The 16839-nt window shown below is 42.4% G+C and overlaps 1 protein-coding gene across 1 annotated transcript in view; it reads right to left on the reverse strand.

Moving 5' to 3' along the window:
* The window catches only part of myo15ab (myosin XVAb), a 35572-nt gene that overhangs the window by 5888 nt on the left and 12845 nt on the right, over positions 1-16839 (reverse strand). Inside the window, 30 exon segments of the mRNA XM_051070264.1 lie at positions 79-154; positions 986-1405; positions 1493-1557; positions 1654-1722; positions 1925-2033; positions 3993-4066; positions 4249-4322; positions 5107-5298; positions 5453-5519; positions 6351-6535; positions 6622-6728; positions 6840-6968; positions 7424-7519; positions 7752-7882; positions 8080-8161; positions 8275-8307; positions 8436-8520; positions 9531-9706; positions 9805-9922; positions 10459-10583; positions 10705-10750; positions 11502-11653; positions 11883-11960; positions 12878-13003; positions 13615-13746; positions 14977-15072; positions 15208-15331; positions 15645-15703; positions 15811-15924; positions 16078-16239. Of these exon segments, the coding sequence (XP_050926221.1) occupies positions 79-154; positions 986-1405; positions 1493-1557; positions 1654-1722; positions 1925-2033; positions 3993-4066; positions 4249-4322; positions 5107-5298; positions 5453-5519; positions 6351-6535; positions 6622-6728; positions 6840-6968; positions 7424-7519; positions 7752-7882; positions 8080-8161; positions 8275-8307; positions 8436-8520; positions 9531-9706; positions 9805-9922; positions 10459-10583; positions 10705-10750; positions 11502-11653; positions 11883-11960; positions 12878-13003; positions 13615-13746; positions 14977-15072; positions 15208-15331; positions 15645-15703; positions 15811-15924; positions 16078-16239 (3502 nt within the window).

Raw genomic sequence — 16839 nt, forward strand, 5'->3', positions numbered from 1 at the left:
TATTATGAGACATATATTTAAAGGAACTCTCTGTTTCTTGTGTCTCACTCTCTCATGTTTCTTCTCTCTCTCTCTTACCAAACTTCTTGACTGGTTTGTCCTTGTTTACAGGGATGCCTGGAGCCTTCCTCCGAGGGACGCTGTCCTTACCTGACTCAAGCCTGAAAAAGCCCAGACAGAGAGGACAGAGCGTGTGTAGATATTTAATTTAGTCTCTTGTGAGTTTCTTGGAGTAAGGTCAATGTCAGAGCAAGGAAAAGGGAGACACACACACACACACACACACACACACACACACACACACAGGCATGTTTCAGGCAGTAGGAATGTGGAAGTGATAATCTGCAGTTCAGCAGGATTATTTTTATTCTCTCAGCATCTTTGGTGCAAGGTTTGTTCTGGTGTTTCTTCATCAAAAAGTAAAATGTACCTGTGTCACCATCTCATGTGAAAACAACACAAGGCCATTTCAATGAAAGCTATTAAATCAAAATACTGAATTATTTTCCTGGATAAGCAGTTTGTTTTATACATTCATTACTCCAAACACTGGCTAACCTCCTCAGAACAAAAGAGACGTTGCACCACTTTCAGTAACAGCTGTAAGAGCCACATCTGTAACACATCCCCAGTCCTGATTTACATCTGTTTGGAGATTTTTATTGTACTTGTGCTTTTCCCTGGATAATCAGGCAGAGAAATTAGTGTATTTATTATCTTCTGTTGATGCATTTCATGTAGGTGTTACTCTCTTTTGTTCAGCCAGCTACTGCACATCATCCTAACTACACAGTTCTTCTTTTTATTTCAAATAAACCCTTTATTCTCTCTGCAAACAGATTTTTTTCTTGCTAAGCGGCGCCTGTTGTCTGAAGTTCACAAGAACAACAACAACCATAACATCTTTCATAAACCCAGCAGTGTTGAATCATTATGCAATCATGTCACTTTGGACTGTTATCTCACATGTCTCAGAGTTACTGACCTGTGCAGCGGGGTTAGCTTCAGGCTGCCCTGGCTCAGTTTTGTCGGTTTTAGCGGAGCTTGGCTGAGGTTTGGGGTTGGGGCGGGAGGCCTGAGGCTGAGACTGAGCTTGAGGCTGAGTCTGGGGCTCAGCAGCAGCTTGAGGCTGTGATGGAGTTTGTCCCTGCTGAGCAGAGGGAGGATAGGGGCTTGGCGGGATGTTTGCTGCGGCATAGGGAGTGGGGGTGAAGTTGGCGTAGGGGCTGGGCGGGATGTTAGCATACGGGCTTGGAGGTATGACAGCGTAGGGGCTGGCGGGGGCGTATGGGCTGGGAGGGTGGTGGAACAGAGGACTCATGGGAGGGCTTGTGATCGGGGAGGTGGGAGGGCTCGACACCGGGCTGCTGACCATGGCCATGGCCTGCATGGTCATCTGCTGGGCCTAAGAGACAAAAACATGACGCATAAAATCCAAAAACAAGAGCAGCAAAACAGATAAACAGGCGCAGAACCACACAGAGGGCTTCACCATCATGACGGCCTGCTGGTTCACGATCGCCTGCTGCTGCGTGGTCAAAACAGCCTGCTGGGCATCTGGAGGAGGGAGGAGGAGAGATGCAGTTAACAGGAGGGAAATTACGTTGAGATGAGTTTTTTTTTTCTCAACTTCTTTTCACACTTGATACGAACCAGGTGTTACAGGTGCCACCGCAGCAACAGGAGGCGACATCACACCTCCCACAGGAAGGACTCTCACAGCTGTGGACACACAGACACACACACACACACACAAAGTCAGATTTTAAGTGTGTTTGCTTTATTTTTCACTTGTAAATGATTTATGGAGATAGTGAGGTTCCTCTCGTGTGAGTGTGTATCTATGGTTCATCCAAAGTGACTCCATGATGTGATTTATTACAGTGTGAACTATAATGTGAATGAGTGAATGTTTCTGACTAACCTCCAGGTGGAGGTGGGGGGCCGGTGGACTGCCCCTGCTGTTGCCACCCTCCTCCAACTCCCCCGGCTCCCTTCATCCTGCTGGAGAGTCCTGCAGCTGATTCTCCTTCCTGTGAGGAGAGACAGACTTTAAAAACTGAAGATCTGATCACAGCATAATGCAAAGAGGAAGGTAGTTAAAGGAATTCTTCTCTGAAAATTCCTTTAATTTGAAATATTCACCTCTGAAGTCTCTGAATGGAGCTGGGCGTCAAACCTCTATACTGTTTTGGTATTGATGAAAATGTATCTGTAGCACTGAGTATAGAAAACTGTCAAGCTTGCATCAAATGTCTGGTCATATTTGTCTGTGTTTGTTTAATCACAGCTCTGGTCCATAAGAAGATCCCAGACTGCTCCTACAGCAGAATCTATTTCTCTGCATGCTCAGTATCTCAGTAACATGGTAGTAGTGTATTGTAAAAATGTGAAAAATGTATCCTGAACATACAGATCAATGGACGTTTGAAGACTTTGGCATGTTTTTTTTTTTAACCATGACTCCAGTAAATATTTGATACTAAAAAGATTATGGGCACAGTGTTTTTTAATCGCTGTGTTTGTGTTCTGTAGGTAGATAAAAAAAAGATATGAATAATTTTTGGAGGACTTTTGTCAGAACAGAGGAATCCCCCTCTGTTCCATCAGAAATCAGCCGCTGACCCATAAATCCACAGGAGTGTGTGTTTGTAGGCCATGTCTCATTAAATAGTAAGCCCTTCATTTGCCAGAGTGTCAGTTCCTCGTAAGCAGATCCCCGCGTTGCCTGGGTGGGAAATCACCGTGGCGATCTAGTCACTGTGACAGTTACGGTAACTGGGTAACGTAATAGGTTGCTGGGCGGGAGAGGTCTGTAGAACACATCTGATACATGCTAATTCCTGTCAGCCACATCCGATAGCGCAGCTAACATTCACCACAGCACCGTCCCAGCTGAAGACTGATTCACTGCACCACTGACCCGACTAAATGCAAGAGGATTTAACTCAACCAATAATCATCTGCCACTGCCACAGCTATAATTCTTATAACAGCGGAGAAGTGTATTGTTTATGGAGGAGGTAATGCATCCTAAAAGAGCTGACATAGTTGTTTTACTGCTGCCAAAACAAGATCAGTAAACACTGGTCTAAGTAGTATTAAGTCACACAGAGCTCACAACAAACACTACATCTCCGTATATCTGCCAGATACACAATGAGGATCATTCTGTATTAGAGAGAAACTGTCATATAGCTTGTACCACTTGTGTTAACACAGGCAATTAGCAAACCAAGCTCAGTCTGTACTAAAAAAACATTTAGATTAGGCACTGTTACAACATATCTATTCCACTGTACCACAAAATGTTCACTGAGTTTCTGGATTACAGATAAATCACCTTATTTGAATCATTAGCTGCAAACTTTAACAAGAACTATTCCATTTGAGTTTTTCTCTTTTGCTCTGAAGGAGGAACTTTGCTTATTCCACTAAATAAGGGACCTGTTCTTGGACTTTATGGCACTGAGAATCCCTGAACACTGAATTCCAGGATGAGGGAGCCTGGAGAAACAACTCACATCTGTAGAAACAACTGTATCAGGTCTATGTTATTGGCAAACCTGTGTGCCCTACATACTGTTCATAGGTTTAGGTAAGTTTTGGGTCAAGTATTTGTGACTGTTATTCAGTGTACAGATGTCAGAAAGCTCCTTCCTTTCCTTTATTTTGTTATCATTACTCTATTATTAGTATTTTTGCTTGTTTTTTTCCTTTTGAAGTTATGTATTAATCTATTTATTCACATCCTTCCTCCTGCCGTCTGTTATGCTGGTAAAAGTTCAATAAAATTATCAATGTATGTTAAAAACTATGTGACCAGGCAGTGTGCTCATTAAGAAGGCTGCCAGCATTTAAACAAATACCCTCATTGTGGTATAGATTTTCTCCATGGAGTTTTACATGGCCCACACAGTAACTAACAGTGAATGGCAGGACAGAGAAATCCATTGTCAAGTGTGTCAATGTGAGTGAGTTGTGTAACTTACTCCAGCTCCGTCCAACAGAACAGGGTCAAACAGGCTGTCGAGATAACGATCCATCCCTCTCTGAGGCTCCAAGTCTGAGGAGAGGAGAGAAGAGGAGAGGAGAGGGGAGGAGGGGAGGAGAGGAGGAGAGGAGAGGGAGGAGAGGAGAGGAGAGAAGAGGAGAGGAGAGGAGAGGAGGGGAGGAAACAGAACTTCATAGTCTGTTGTGATAAAAACCAGTAAGCGTGAGAGTTCATATGTTTGTTTTAACATGTACCTTGTCCATCAGAGCCAGGTATGGCCGGAGATATGATGTCATCATTTATTTCAAACCCGCCACCCAACAGGCTGCTGTAAATCAAAAAGCAAGAACAAAAAAATCTAATAACTGCATCAAACTTTTACTGAAACCTGCAATACCTGACATTTTTGCCACTTGGGGGCAGTGGAAACAAGTTGTGAACACAACAGTGATATATCATCACTTTTTAAGTTGATGTGGTGAATGTAAGAATATTCACTCTGTTTTTGCTCTGTTTTCAGTCTCTTTCAAACTGTTGAGGGCAACATCTGGTTCTTTGGCTGCTAAGTGTTGGCAGTGGTGGGGAGACCAAGTGCAGACCTTGGCCTGGCCTTAGCCTGCAGTCGTGGTGTGTAGTCAAGAAAAAGAGTGAAGTAGTCATCAACTAAATAGCACAACATGTTATGTGGGATTGTCTTCAGCACACGTGGTGCAGCATCTGGTAAAATCCTGCCTGTGGTCATCAGAAAAAATGTTTTGATGATGATTTATGCAAATACAACAAAACACGAGCACTAAGTGGTCACATTATCCTACTATATAAATACCTGTTTCAGTTGCATACTTTTACAGATATACATACAGTAGAGTCTTACATGATTATTTTCAGAATATTTAACAAAGCAAGATGTTTAACTGTTAAAAACTAGCCCTTGTATGCAGGCATGAGTCATGAGTTCACCATGACACTGACCAGGGTTGCAAGTCTTCACTTACATGAATTAATTAGGAATTAATAATAAAAATGTGTATTTCCATTTTGTTCTGTCAAAATGACTAGAAATCATGGTCCACACTTGGCAAGATAGGAATGTCTGTGTGTGTGAGCCTCACATGCTGGCATTGGGCCGCACTCTGGTTGGTTCCTGTGCAGAGATGATGAAGTAGCTGCTGTGTTTGGGGAAGTCAGCAGGAAGTTCCAGGTCCGACATCAAGTCCAGAACGTAGTCTGAGCCCTCAAGCTCCACCCACTGAGCCGGCTCCTTCAGCAGCACCGACCAGCCTCGACGCCCCTCCACCACACCCCTAAACACACACACACACAGAGTACAATAACGTAGACACAGATCACAAAAATGTTCACAGCTACAGCCATTTTCCCTTAGTTTCCTATTTTCAACAGTTTCTTGTCTTCCAATGACTGTATTTATGTTGCTTATGTTTTACAGTAGGATGATACCTGTGTTGTAAGATGTCTTTGGCCATCTCTTCTCCTGTTGTCCAGGAGTGTAGAGGACACAGGAAAGGACACACCTAAAAGAGAAAGAACATATTGCAGATATCAAAATACCTACAGACATACAGCAATTACTCAACAAAAAATGATGAACTGACATGTGTGTGTTTTCATTTTGCAAGGCATTAAAAGCCATTTATCAGATTCAACTGTATTGCTAAAACAAAATTGGTAGCACTGTCTATGAAGATTCTCATAGACACCAGCACCAACAGACACAAACGCAGCTACTGAACCAGAGCGAGTATCAGGTGTTCTCTAATCCTCAGTGGACTTGCCAAGAGGCCGGAGGACAGACTAGCTGGATGAGAGGAGGAAATGAGAGAGAGACAGAAACTCCTCTGTGCTGAATAGTACACACATTGGTGGGGCTCAGGTAAAAAGGTTGAGGTTGGGTCAATGAGAGGGAGTCGATATAAATGAGCTTTAAATTTACAAAATGGAGTGCTTTGATGTGGATGTGGATGTTTATGATGCTATCTCAAAGTTAAAAGTTGCAGCCTGTGATTTGGAGCAGTCACAACATAAATCTACACGGAAAAGACTGATGATATTTTATATTTAAAGATAAATGCAAAATACCTTTCACACAAGCATTCAGGTCTATTTCTCTCTACATTTACATCTTTTTTTAAATGATGTTAGTTTTATTTAACATTTTTTGAACCATAAAGTCTCTTAAATTCTCTTACTGTAGGTTTTTGCTTTTCCAAAAGAGATTTGTCAATGTAAAATGTTTCTAATGTTTAATGCAAATGCAGTCACCCAGCAACTTGCCAAAAACAGTTCAGGGAATTTAAAATCAGTAAAAAACCATCACGTCAGGTTTGCGCTTGTGAATTCTCACCATCGAAACAGTGTATGTGCAGGACAGTGTGAGCTCTCTTGCGATTGGCGGTCCACTCCAGCAGACAGGGCGGGTACGTCCGGACGTACTCTGGCCCCACGTTCAGCCGCTGCAGAGCCTGAAGCAGACGGTGCTGACACACACAGTCGTAGCCCTCCGGCCCATAGTCAGAAACAAACCTACAACAACAACAACAGCCGTGAACAGAGATACAGACAGAAATATGTGCACAGCAGCTGCTGAAGTTTGTTTGTGAGCGTCTTACTTCAGCAGATACTTGGCCAGTCGTTGAGAGGGCAAGAAGGCAGAAAGACAAGAGGAGAGCAGGAGCCAGCCTCGTTCTGAATTCAAAACATTAGGATTCCTCCAAACCTAACGGAGAGGAGAAAAGAAAATCAAAGAGTTGGCTGAGAGTGAAATCAGCTGTCTTCTTATGTGCTTTCATTTCTATTCCACACATTCAAAAAAGGAATAGGTTCTCACCTGATTGGCTACCTGAGCCAGGATCTCATCACGGAGGCTGGGATTGGCCAGTCCTCTCTGGATGATGTAGTTCCCAAAGAGATTCTCCTGAGCCCCATTCAGGTTAGGGTCACCCATGAACCTGAGTATCTGTCCAAATCACATGCACACACTGTAATCTGAAAGGCCATTTTGTCTATCTTTAAAGGTTGTAAGGTTTGCCTGTAGACTCCTTACTCTTACACATAATGTGTTGATACATTTTGCTGTGAAAATAATGTGAATAATTGATTCTTTAAGTGTTTGTGCATAAGCATTGTGCATATTTATACACTGTGTATCAGAAAGAATGAGCTTCCAAGATTCACAAAATTCAGCTAGAGGATTTTAATAGTTTTAACCCACTGAATATGGCAGCAACTCGGAAAAGAAGAACACTGTACACATTTACTTTTAATACATATTACCTCTTTCTAACTACCCACACATCTTCTTTAAATCCGTAAATCCTTTAATCCTCACATTAAATATTTTAAATCATCCCATAACAATGTTTAGGTTCTGGATGCCAGAGTTTCCCAGCAAAATATAAATGCAACATGTACCAGAATGAAAACGTTCAGGGCTCCTTGTTTTAGCTCCTCATCCAGTCTGATCAGAGAACTGTCCAGTGGGGCTGTCAGCATCCCGAACAACGGCTCCTACAACACACACACACACACACACACACACACACACACACACACACACAGTGCTTACAAATGATTCTTTGCAGTAATTGTTAACAGTAGGTGCATGGATAAGCACCACAACAATACTGTGCTGCGTTCACAAAGGTTCATATATGTTTTATTCATGTGCTCACACTGTTCTACATGTAGATACTGTGTTTTCAGTATGTGTGTGTGTGTGTGTGTGTGTGTGTGTGTTTACCCTAAATATGGCCCGGATGTAGTGTGTCATGAGGTAGTTGTTGATATCCAGGGGCAGGGTCAGCTGAGGGTCAACCTGAACCTTTGGAGCCTGGACCACAGCCAAGCAGTCAGAATGCAGCTCTTCACCACCTGTAAACACACACACACACACACACACACACACACACACACACACACACACACCAGACCATGTGTCATCACAGAAATACAAAATATTGTTGAACCCACCTGCAAACAAGGTGCAACACATTTGTTGATGGAAACGTATTTATAGCACTGACTGTTGTATTGTGTGTATGTGTGTGTGTGTGTGTGTGTGTGTGTACCTGAGGCCGCCTGAAGCAGGGCTGCCAGCTCAGCAGGGATAGGCAGTGTTGTCACATTCACCACCTCTCTATTGATGCGATCCTACACACACCACAAACACACACAGACACTTATACACGTATATCACACACTGACGACAACATCTTCATCTTTCCTCAGAATGTCTCTCTCCCCCCCTCACTTCCTTCACTCACCTCCTCCGCCTTCCTTGCAGGCTCCACCACTGTCTGACAGAAAGACAACAGTATCACACTTCACACATTTGTCCATTTTAATTCATTTTTTCCAGGAAACACTGCGAACGTCCCCACAGGTTCCCCTCCGTTCACACAGACACAAACACTCACGCACATACCCTCATGTACCGCTGGCGGTTGACGATGAGCAGCACGGCGGAGCGGAACACGATGAGGTACTTCCTCCTCAGAGCCAACTTTTTTCTGTTCAGGAAACGTATTGGCCATGGATGATGGATTATTCATACAGATAGATAGCAGAGAGAAAATAAGGGAAAGGAGTTGAAGGAACTGGAATTTGCTCACAACTCTCAACAACCTAAAAACAAACATCCCCAATAAAAGATTAATAATCACCAATAAAAGATCGTCAGTCACTGTAATTCAAACAGACAGCAGAAGACAGAATGTGTAGTGAGATTTGTGTTAATCACAGTTATACAGCTAGTTATAGTTTCAGTACACGTTTTTTCGTGAACTATCATTTCCCAGATTCATCAAACCGTGACCAGAGATCTCTGAAATATCATCATAGACCCAAAATGTTTAACCTTGGCTTTAGTGCCATTTTAATGTCCTCATTAAACCAGTAAGTGAATTTCTCCACATTGGAGTAAAATGCTAATTTGCATCACGTCTCCTCCAGGTTCTTTCAGACTGGCAGCGAGTGAGAAATCTATCACCTGTGATGGATGAGCGTGGCCTGAATCCTCTGACCTAGTCTCCTCACATCAAGGACAAAAGAAGCAGGTTGTCTGTGATAAGCTTTGACCTATTTGGCTCTGTGAAACCAAACACTAAAGCCTCAGAAGCCAAGCTCAGGACTGAAACTCCAGACTCGAGCAGGACAGTGTGCTGTCCACTAAAGAAATCCAAAGCTCTGAAGAGTCCAGGAGGAGACTGATGATACTGACTGACTGATGATCAAAGAAAGCTGCCATGTTGGCTACATAGCAGAAGGGAAGGGACCAGCAGTGTATATTCAGACTTGGGAAAATGCAACAGAGGAAGGAGGAAATGTCAGCTATGTTTGACTTGATACAACACCTGTTAAAATTTGTGTAGTAAAATGTGTGTAGTACACTTGCGAGTACATGTTTGTGCAGTAACTGAAGTATCTGATTTGAGACACAGCAAGTATGCTGTATCCCTTTTTATTTGGATTTATTTACAGATGTTACGAGCTAGCAGCTGACCTCTCAGGTGAACGTTACCTGGCCAGGTAGCCTCTGGAGCGAGCTTCAAAGAGGGTTATCCTGCGCCTGAACTTCACAAAATTCTTTCGGACAAAGCACATGCGAGTGTATCTCTGCAGCGTCATGGCGGCGATGTTCAGCACGCGGTCACGCTTCCCCTCCAACTGCTGATACAACTCCTCTTTCAGGAAAATCTAACACACAAACACAAAGGCACACACAAATCTAAATTCAAATGTACTTATTTATAACGTGTGCTCGTGTGTGGGCATTTGTTACTGAGAGAGCTCACCTTACTGACTCCCAGCTGGTACGAGCCGGGCTTGGCCGGGCCGAGTTTGTGGAGCATGATGACACAGTTTTCTCCGTCTGCAGGTGGAAGATCCTTCAGGCAGAGCAGGGCTTTATACCTGCATTCACATAAGCCACATACACATTTAATACGTCAGTTCAATTTGAATCCTGTACGTAAATGTGAACAAAGATCAGTGAAATCCAAAGCTTAACTGTGAATCTGGGAGAAGTAATGTAGGGCTAATTGAGATTCATGGTGTTCTGGGTTTCGGTAGTTCAGTGTTTGTTTGTATTTAGTAGTTTCAGTGTGAATCTAATTGACTGTGAATGTTGGACTCTGATATAGTTTCCTGTAATAAGTCAGACTACTTTGGCAGCCAGGGGTCAGGGGCGCTGTGAGATCAATTGGTTTCGGCTGCTTTCCTTCTGCAGGAGCTGGCAAGTTCCAGATGGCTGTTTCAGCATGAAGAAATTGCTGTGTGAACTGCTCTCTCGCCAGAAAAAGCCAATAATTCAAGCTGAAAATGGCGAGTGGTAAATGTGGAGAGGAAGGTGAACAGGAGGCTGAGATAATCTTTACTATATTTTAGCTTAGATGGTTCGATTAGTGCCTCTCTAATATACTTAATGTGAAAATGAGTAAATCACTAACCTTGACAGGAAGCTGTGAAAGTGCAATCTGATTGGATAACCATCCTTCCTGATATGGATGGTCTCCATGATACCAGAGTAATGCAGCTGAGTGTTGACCAGCTCCATGTCAAACACCCCTGGCTCCTACACACACACATGAATATAACATGCACACACAAAATTCACATGAGCTGAATGCTACATAGAAATCAAAATGCAAATAGCCACAGCAAACCTGCACACAGCACCCGACTTGCAAATATACCTTATGATGGTTTGGCTTGATGCATCGCACAAAATAAGGGTTACACCTGTCATGGACAGATGAGAACGAACAGGTGGATAAATGAATGAATGAATAAAGGCTTTACTATATTTGTCCTGAGCAAGGAAGTCAACTTTCAAACTGGAAGGAAACCAGCCTTCTAAGCACAAAATCAGAAGCGCATGCTGTGGTTTTATATTCAAAAATACACATTAACTGTGTCAGACTGAAAGATCTCCAGAGGCCCCTGTTTTCATGTGTGATTGAGCTCAAATTAAGCAAATAAAATTCCTCTTCCCAAGAGAAATGGCTCCTACAAACACTGACTTTGGAGGCTTATAACGTTGCCAGAGCTGATCCCTAATCACTTCAGTCTAGTGGAACGCCAAGGAAAAAACAAACTGTTCAGAACTCACTGTCTGTTTTAGGCACGAGCCCATAATATGATATTTGTCATTGAGTTGGTTTGTGAAAGACATTGCTCCCCCCTCGCTGTATCTTTCAGTATCTCACAGTAAAGTGTGACTCATCATTATTTTGCGTCACATAAATGCAATTTACATGCTCATCTTCTCAGGAGCAAAGTGTACTGGTAATGTGGGAATGTTTGAGGGAACCATAAAATGAATGTATTTTACACTTTTTTACACTTGAGTTGGAGGGAGGCCATTCTAAAATTATTATGTGCCCAGTAGGGAGCCATTTCAAACACAACTTTACAATTCTCCACTGAAAAAAAGTGTGTCATGGGTTTCTATATCACTCTAAAGATTAAGTGAGGCGTGTTTTATGCAAACCTTTCCATCTTCTCCAGCAGCTCCTGCAGGCTGCTCTGAAACTTTGCGCTGACCGTGTTGGCCTGGTAACGCCGCACCGCACTGCTGCGTCGAGCGTTAGACCGCTGCTGAGAAACCGATTCTGAGTGCTTCAAGAAGAGGCTGGATACCATCTGTACACACACACACATAGACACACACAAACATTTTTCCAACTCAAACTAATAGCACAAGTCAGCAGATACAGAACAGCTGTAGCATGCACAGATCAGATGATGATTAACAATCATGATACTTCAATGTAACTGAAAATCACTTATGTTTAAGAGTAAAGACTGGGGAATGTTAGCACAATAGAGGAGAGTAAGTAATAAGAAAATGAGTATGTTTGCAACGTCTCACTCTGTTCTTGCTCTGGATGAAGAGGTCCAACACATCCTGGCGGACCATGTCAAAGTTCTTATCCAAGAATTTGTGCACCTGCAACACAAACCATCAGAAACGTGTCAGAACAAAATCTGAGTTAGGACTGAAACAAAAGTTATAACAGCCCTGTGCACATTAATCCAGAGTGGTGAACTTTAATGAATTTGAGCTTGAAAAGAAATATTTATTTGAGAAAAAGGAAAGGAAATAAAATGTGTTCTATCCAATGAAAACAAATCAGTACTAAATGTAGAAATATTAGAGGTGGGCTGGTTTGGAGAGGCTGGATTAAAGACGCGTGTCTACAAAAAGTCTAGGAAATAGAGGAGAAATGGCTGGTTTATTGTTTCATGTCTTTTCTCCAGCAGTGTTGGAGATTGTGTGGGCACATGAATGCTCATCACTCCAACATCTTCAGGTCATGTAAAGGTCGTGATATATTTTGGGAAAATATATTTTCATCCTTGAGGTTATGAGGTCCATATGGACACCAAGGCGTTACATCTATGTTTGATAGAGGAAGAAAAAGTGAAAGGTTGTAGGTAAAAACTGAAGTGCCTGTACTTACACACTGAACAGACAAAGGGAGGGAAATATTCAGAATAAAAAACTTATAAAGGTAAATCTGAATATGTTGATGTTTGTTTTTTCCCTAATTTGTAAAATGCGTTAAATTGTTACTAATAAAAGGGGAAGTGTTAAACAACCAAATAATGTACATTTGTGTGAAAAGAAAAAAAAAAAGAAAGAAAGAGAGAAAGAAAGAAAGAAAAACAGACAGAAAGAAAGAAGAGAGGATGACAGAAAGCAAAGACAGACAGACACGCAAATATGCAGAGACAGAGGGAAAGAAAGAAAGAACAACAGACAGACAGACAGACAGAAGAAAGAAAGGATGAAAGGAAGTAAAGACAGACAGACAGGCAGGCAGAAAAAGAAAGAGAGAAACAACGAAACAAGAAGAAATGTACCTGATAAGTGACCTTCCCAGCGTAGTGTTTCAGGGTGAACTCTGGCAGTGGCATCTTTGGCCTGGCATACAGCGGGTTGTTTCCATGGTGATAGTGGCACTTCTGAAGGAAGGTGTGGTCTGTTGCCTAGCGATGATTGGGGACGGTTAATGGTTGGTGATCCATGGAAACTAAATCTCTACAGCACAAACACATGTTGCCTGTGTTTGTGCGTGTGTGTGTGTGTGTGTTCGGCAGATTGCCTCAGTCAGTTACCCGTGTAACACCTGTGTTCATATTTCACTTTGAGCATCTGAGACACTCCATAATACGTTTATCTCAATATGAGCTCAGTCAGCTTCTTAGATTTGGAGCCCCGGGAATAATGATAGCAGCAGGTAGGCAATTAGGCGAGCATGTGGGATAGTTTTGTATTGATCGGAGCCGGCTAAGACGCTTCAGTCTCCTGGTTTATGAGAAATCCAATATGTGAGATGTTGTTTTTTTTTTTTTAAGTCAATTTCTTTTGAGGTGTGAAGCATTTGAATCATGAATTTTTTTTGCCTTTTTTCACTATACACACCTAAATCTGAAGAGATCTGAAAAGTTTTTTTTTGCATTTTAAAAGCAACACCACACCACAGCAATCTGTCTCAGTTGATTGGATTTCGCACATCAGCTCTGCTTTTATTATGAAATTGTAGTGATTCTCCATATGTCTGGAAATTAGGAGTTTAGTTCTACAGGTGTGGATGTACCTGAGGGAAACCGCACTGGTCGTCCAGTATGCGCAGTATCCCATGGGGCTTAGCAGCGATGAGGTCAAGACAGGCCTGGTTGTGACCGAAAGGCTGCTGCTGCCACTCAATCTGCTCCCGCATGTACTCCTCCTACACACGCAACACAAAAGTTCATCAGGTCAGTTTATATAAAACTCTTCTAACTCCACAGTTGGTTGTTCTACTGTTTTCACTTCAGCTGAAGTTACTGCTCTGTCTCCTGTGATCTATGATATCTAACAACCACTTGGGTTCATGAGAGCCTTTCTGAAATGCTTAATAGTCTGGTTGTATATCTTTTAACTCCACATTAGCACTTTTCTTTTGCCTCTTGATTGGAAATAAAGGTGATGCCATGTTCAGATCTTTCTGAGGCTCCAGTTTAAGTCTCATATTGGCTCCAGAAATACATATCCTAACACAGTAAGCAATGCTTTGGTGATTTGCAGGAACAAAAGATCAAGAAATTTTGGTTAAAACCAACCTGAATTTGGTTGAATAGTACTTTTAAAGGTTACAATTCAACAGCTGTTCAATCAGTATGTTTACTGTACATGCATACGAGAATCACTTTACTCAAAGACAGCACATTACTCACAAAGTCTGATAGCATGTTTACGTACACTGTAGTGACCTGGTTACTGCAGGTGTGCATTTACTGTACACACAGTAGGTCAGTTATCAGATTTCCCTTGTATCCCTGACCCCTCTTGTACCACTGACCTAGTTATTTCATGTGTATTAGTGATATGAGCTGTGCTGCGCTGCTTTCTGACTCCTTTTTCCTCTGTTTATGTTTGTAGGAGCCTTTGCACATTCAGCGCAGTGAGGAGCTTGGCAGTGAGTGCACAGTTTTTAATGTGTCTAAATGTTACAAATAGTCAACTGCTGAGCTGTGGAAACTGACTTATTTAGACTTGCAGAAGCTATTTAGTTTTAGTTGGGCTTTGAATGAAATTAATCTTGACTATGAGGATGAATTGCTCCTTGTAATGACCTTTCCTTTCATCTCGACGCCCTGCTGTCACAGTGATACTTATCCTGTCTGAAGCATTAGTCACACACATGCGCACATTTAAAAAGCTGATTAGAAACCCTCGTACACATACATGTACGGCTGAGAACTCACTCTCCAGGGGAAATCGGAGTAAAACTGGTTTCTTTAATCTTCTAAACCGATTACAGAAAAAAAAAATTGTATACATGGCATTTCAGGAAGTCAACTGTAACCTGGTTAGTTAAGTGCAGGTAAACACACTGAATGACTATAAGTTGAATGAATTAATCTAGATGCCACAAATCAATACATGTATGAAAATGTGAATAAGTGCTGTCCCTGACCTGCTCCTCCTGGAAGATGACTCTGTTAAAGTAGAACTGCAAAGTTTCATTGGCGTAGTTGATGCACAGCTGCTCAAAACTGTTCACCTGTAGCTCCTGGAAGGTAGAAGAGAAGAGATATTGGAGGGGTGTGTGTGTGTGTGTGTGTGTGTGTGTTTGGTTACTTAAACAGGTCAGCTGAGATACATCAGCGCTGTGACATTATTGAGAGAGAAGGGGTTTCAGCGTGACCTCAAATCCATATATGTCCAGTATGGAGATGGAGAGGGCTTCGTTGCGAGGGTAGACCCGTCCGTTGATGCGCTCTGTCAGCCAACTAAACAGCAGCGAATACAGGATCTTGGCAACAGCATCTCTATGAAAAACACACAATAAGGTTTCTATGGAAACAGAAACCCTGGTTCCTATGGAAACAGAGGACATCTGAAAAATCTTTTCCCCCCAGCCCTGACGTCCTTTGTCCTCAAATGCCTCTGCCAAAGATTGGAAGAGAATATCAAAGATTCTTTGCTCTCCCTCTGTAGTCTCCTGGTATGACTTTAGAGAGGAGTAAAAAAAATGAGGACATTAACAAGACTGTCAGACAGGCTTTTATTTCAGGTTAGTCTAAGCAGAAGTAGGTGAGTGCTATTTAATTCAACAGATGCTATACTCAGACTTTTATTCACCTGGCATCCACAGCACTCTCCACTGTCAGCGGAGTGTAGATCTTCTCCTGCACTGTATCCTAGGGGTCAAACATCTGTTATCAAACAATCTCTCTGTGACTGTCACAATATAATTCCTTATAGCTATTATATGTGCGTATTTTTATGTGAAGTGTGTTGCTCTCACCGTCAGTTTGAAGGTGACAGACTTCTGCAGGCCGTCAGGTGAGACCTGCAGCAGCTCAGCCACAACCCTGATCTCCTGTGCGCTCACCACCGACGCAACCTCCTGACCTTCAGCCTGCAGGGATGCACACACACACACACACATACAGAGGTACACACATTCATTACTACCATCATTGATCAACATCATTATCGTGATCATTCAGCTGTGAAACTAAATGCATTTCTGTAGGTCTGAGTGTGTGTGTGAGAGAGGAGACAGAGAGACCTGGTGTGGCTGGAAGTAAACGTTCCCCAGATGAAGGACAGAGGACAACAATCTATAGATGCCGTTTAGCTCCTCTGGGGTGAAACACAGGATGTCCATGGCACTCAGCAGACGCTTGAAGTCCTCCCCGTCATCCTTCCCCTCTATGGTACAGTCGCCTCCCTGTGCACACACACACACACAGACACACAAACACACACCATTATCAGCAGCAACACACTTACCCTCAGCCCATTCAATCACTGTTCTAAATAAAAAGCGACTTATCAGCAGATGTTTTTGCCAACATCCATCCGTTTTAAAGTTTCATCTTGCTGCTGTGATGTAGAAATGTACATCAGGGTGTGTCAGCACACTGTGACACCATTGCTAGGTGTGGTTACTGGTGTAACAGAGCACACACCTGACCGCAATTTCAACCAGAGAGGGCACTACTTTTCAGCCTGATGTTAAGTTGTGGTTAAAAATAAACCATGAGTGCTTGTAGTAGTAACCACAAACTCACAGGTGATGACAATATATCCAGTTATGGATCTTTAATCAGCACAGACATGAGCAACGTGTTGCTTAGTGTTTCATCAGATCCCGTGAAGTGGTACAAAGAAATCCAAGAGAGCTAGAAGAGGCCAACGCCACCAGAGAAATTATATAAACCTTTATATTGGTTAAATATCCCTGATTAAGTCGATATATAGGAAAAACTCTCTGTAGAACAACCTGAGGACCTCAATGCAAAGATAGATCATATAAGATAAGAGTGAA

The sequence above is a fragment of the Lates calcarifer genome, linkage group LG5 (assembly GCF_001640805.2).
Source record: "Lates calcarifer isolate ASB-BC8 linkage group LG5, TLL_Latcal_v3, whole genome shotgun sequence".
In the NCBI taxonomy this organism is placed as follows: domain Eukaryota; kingdom Metazoa; phylum Chordata; class Actinopteri; family Centropomidae; genus Lates; species Lates calcarifer.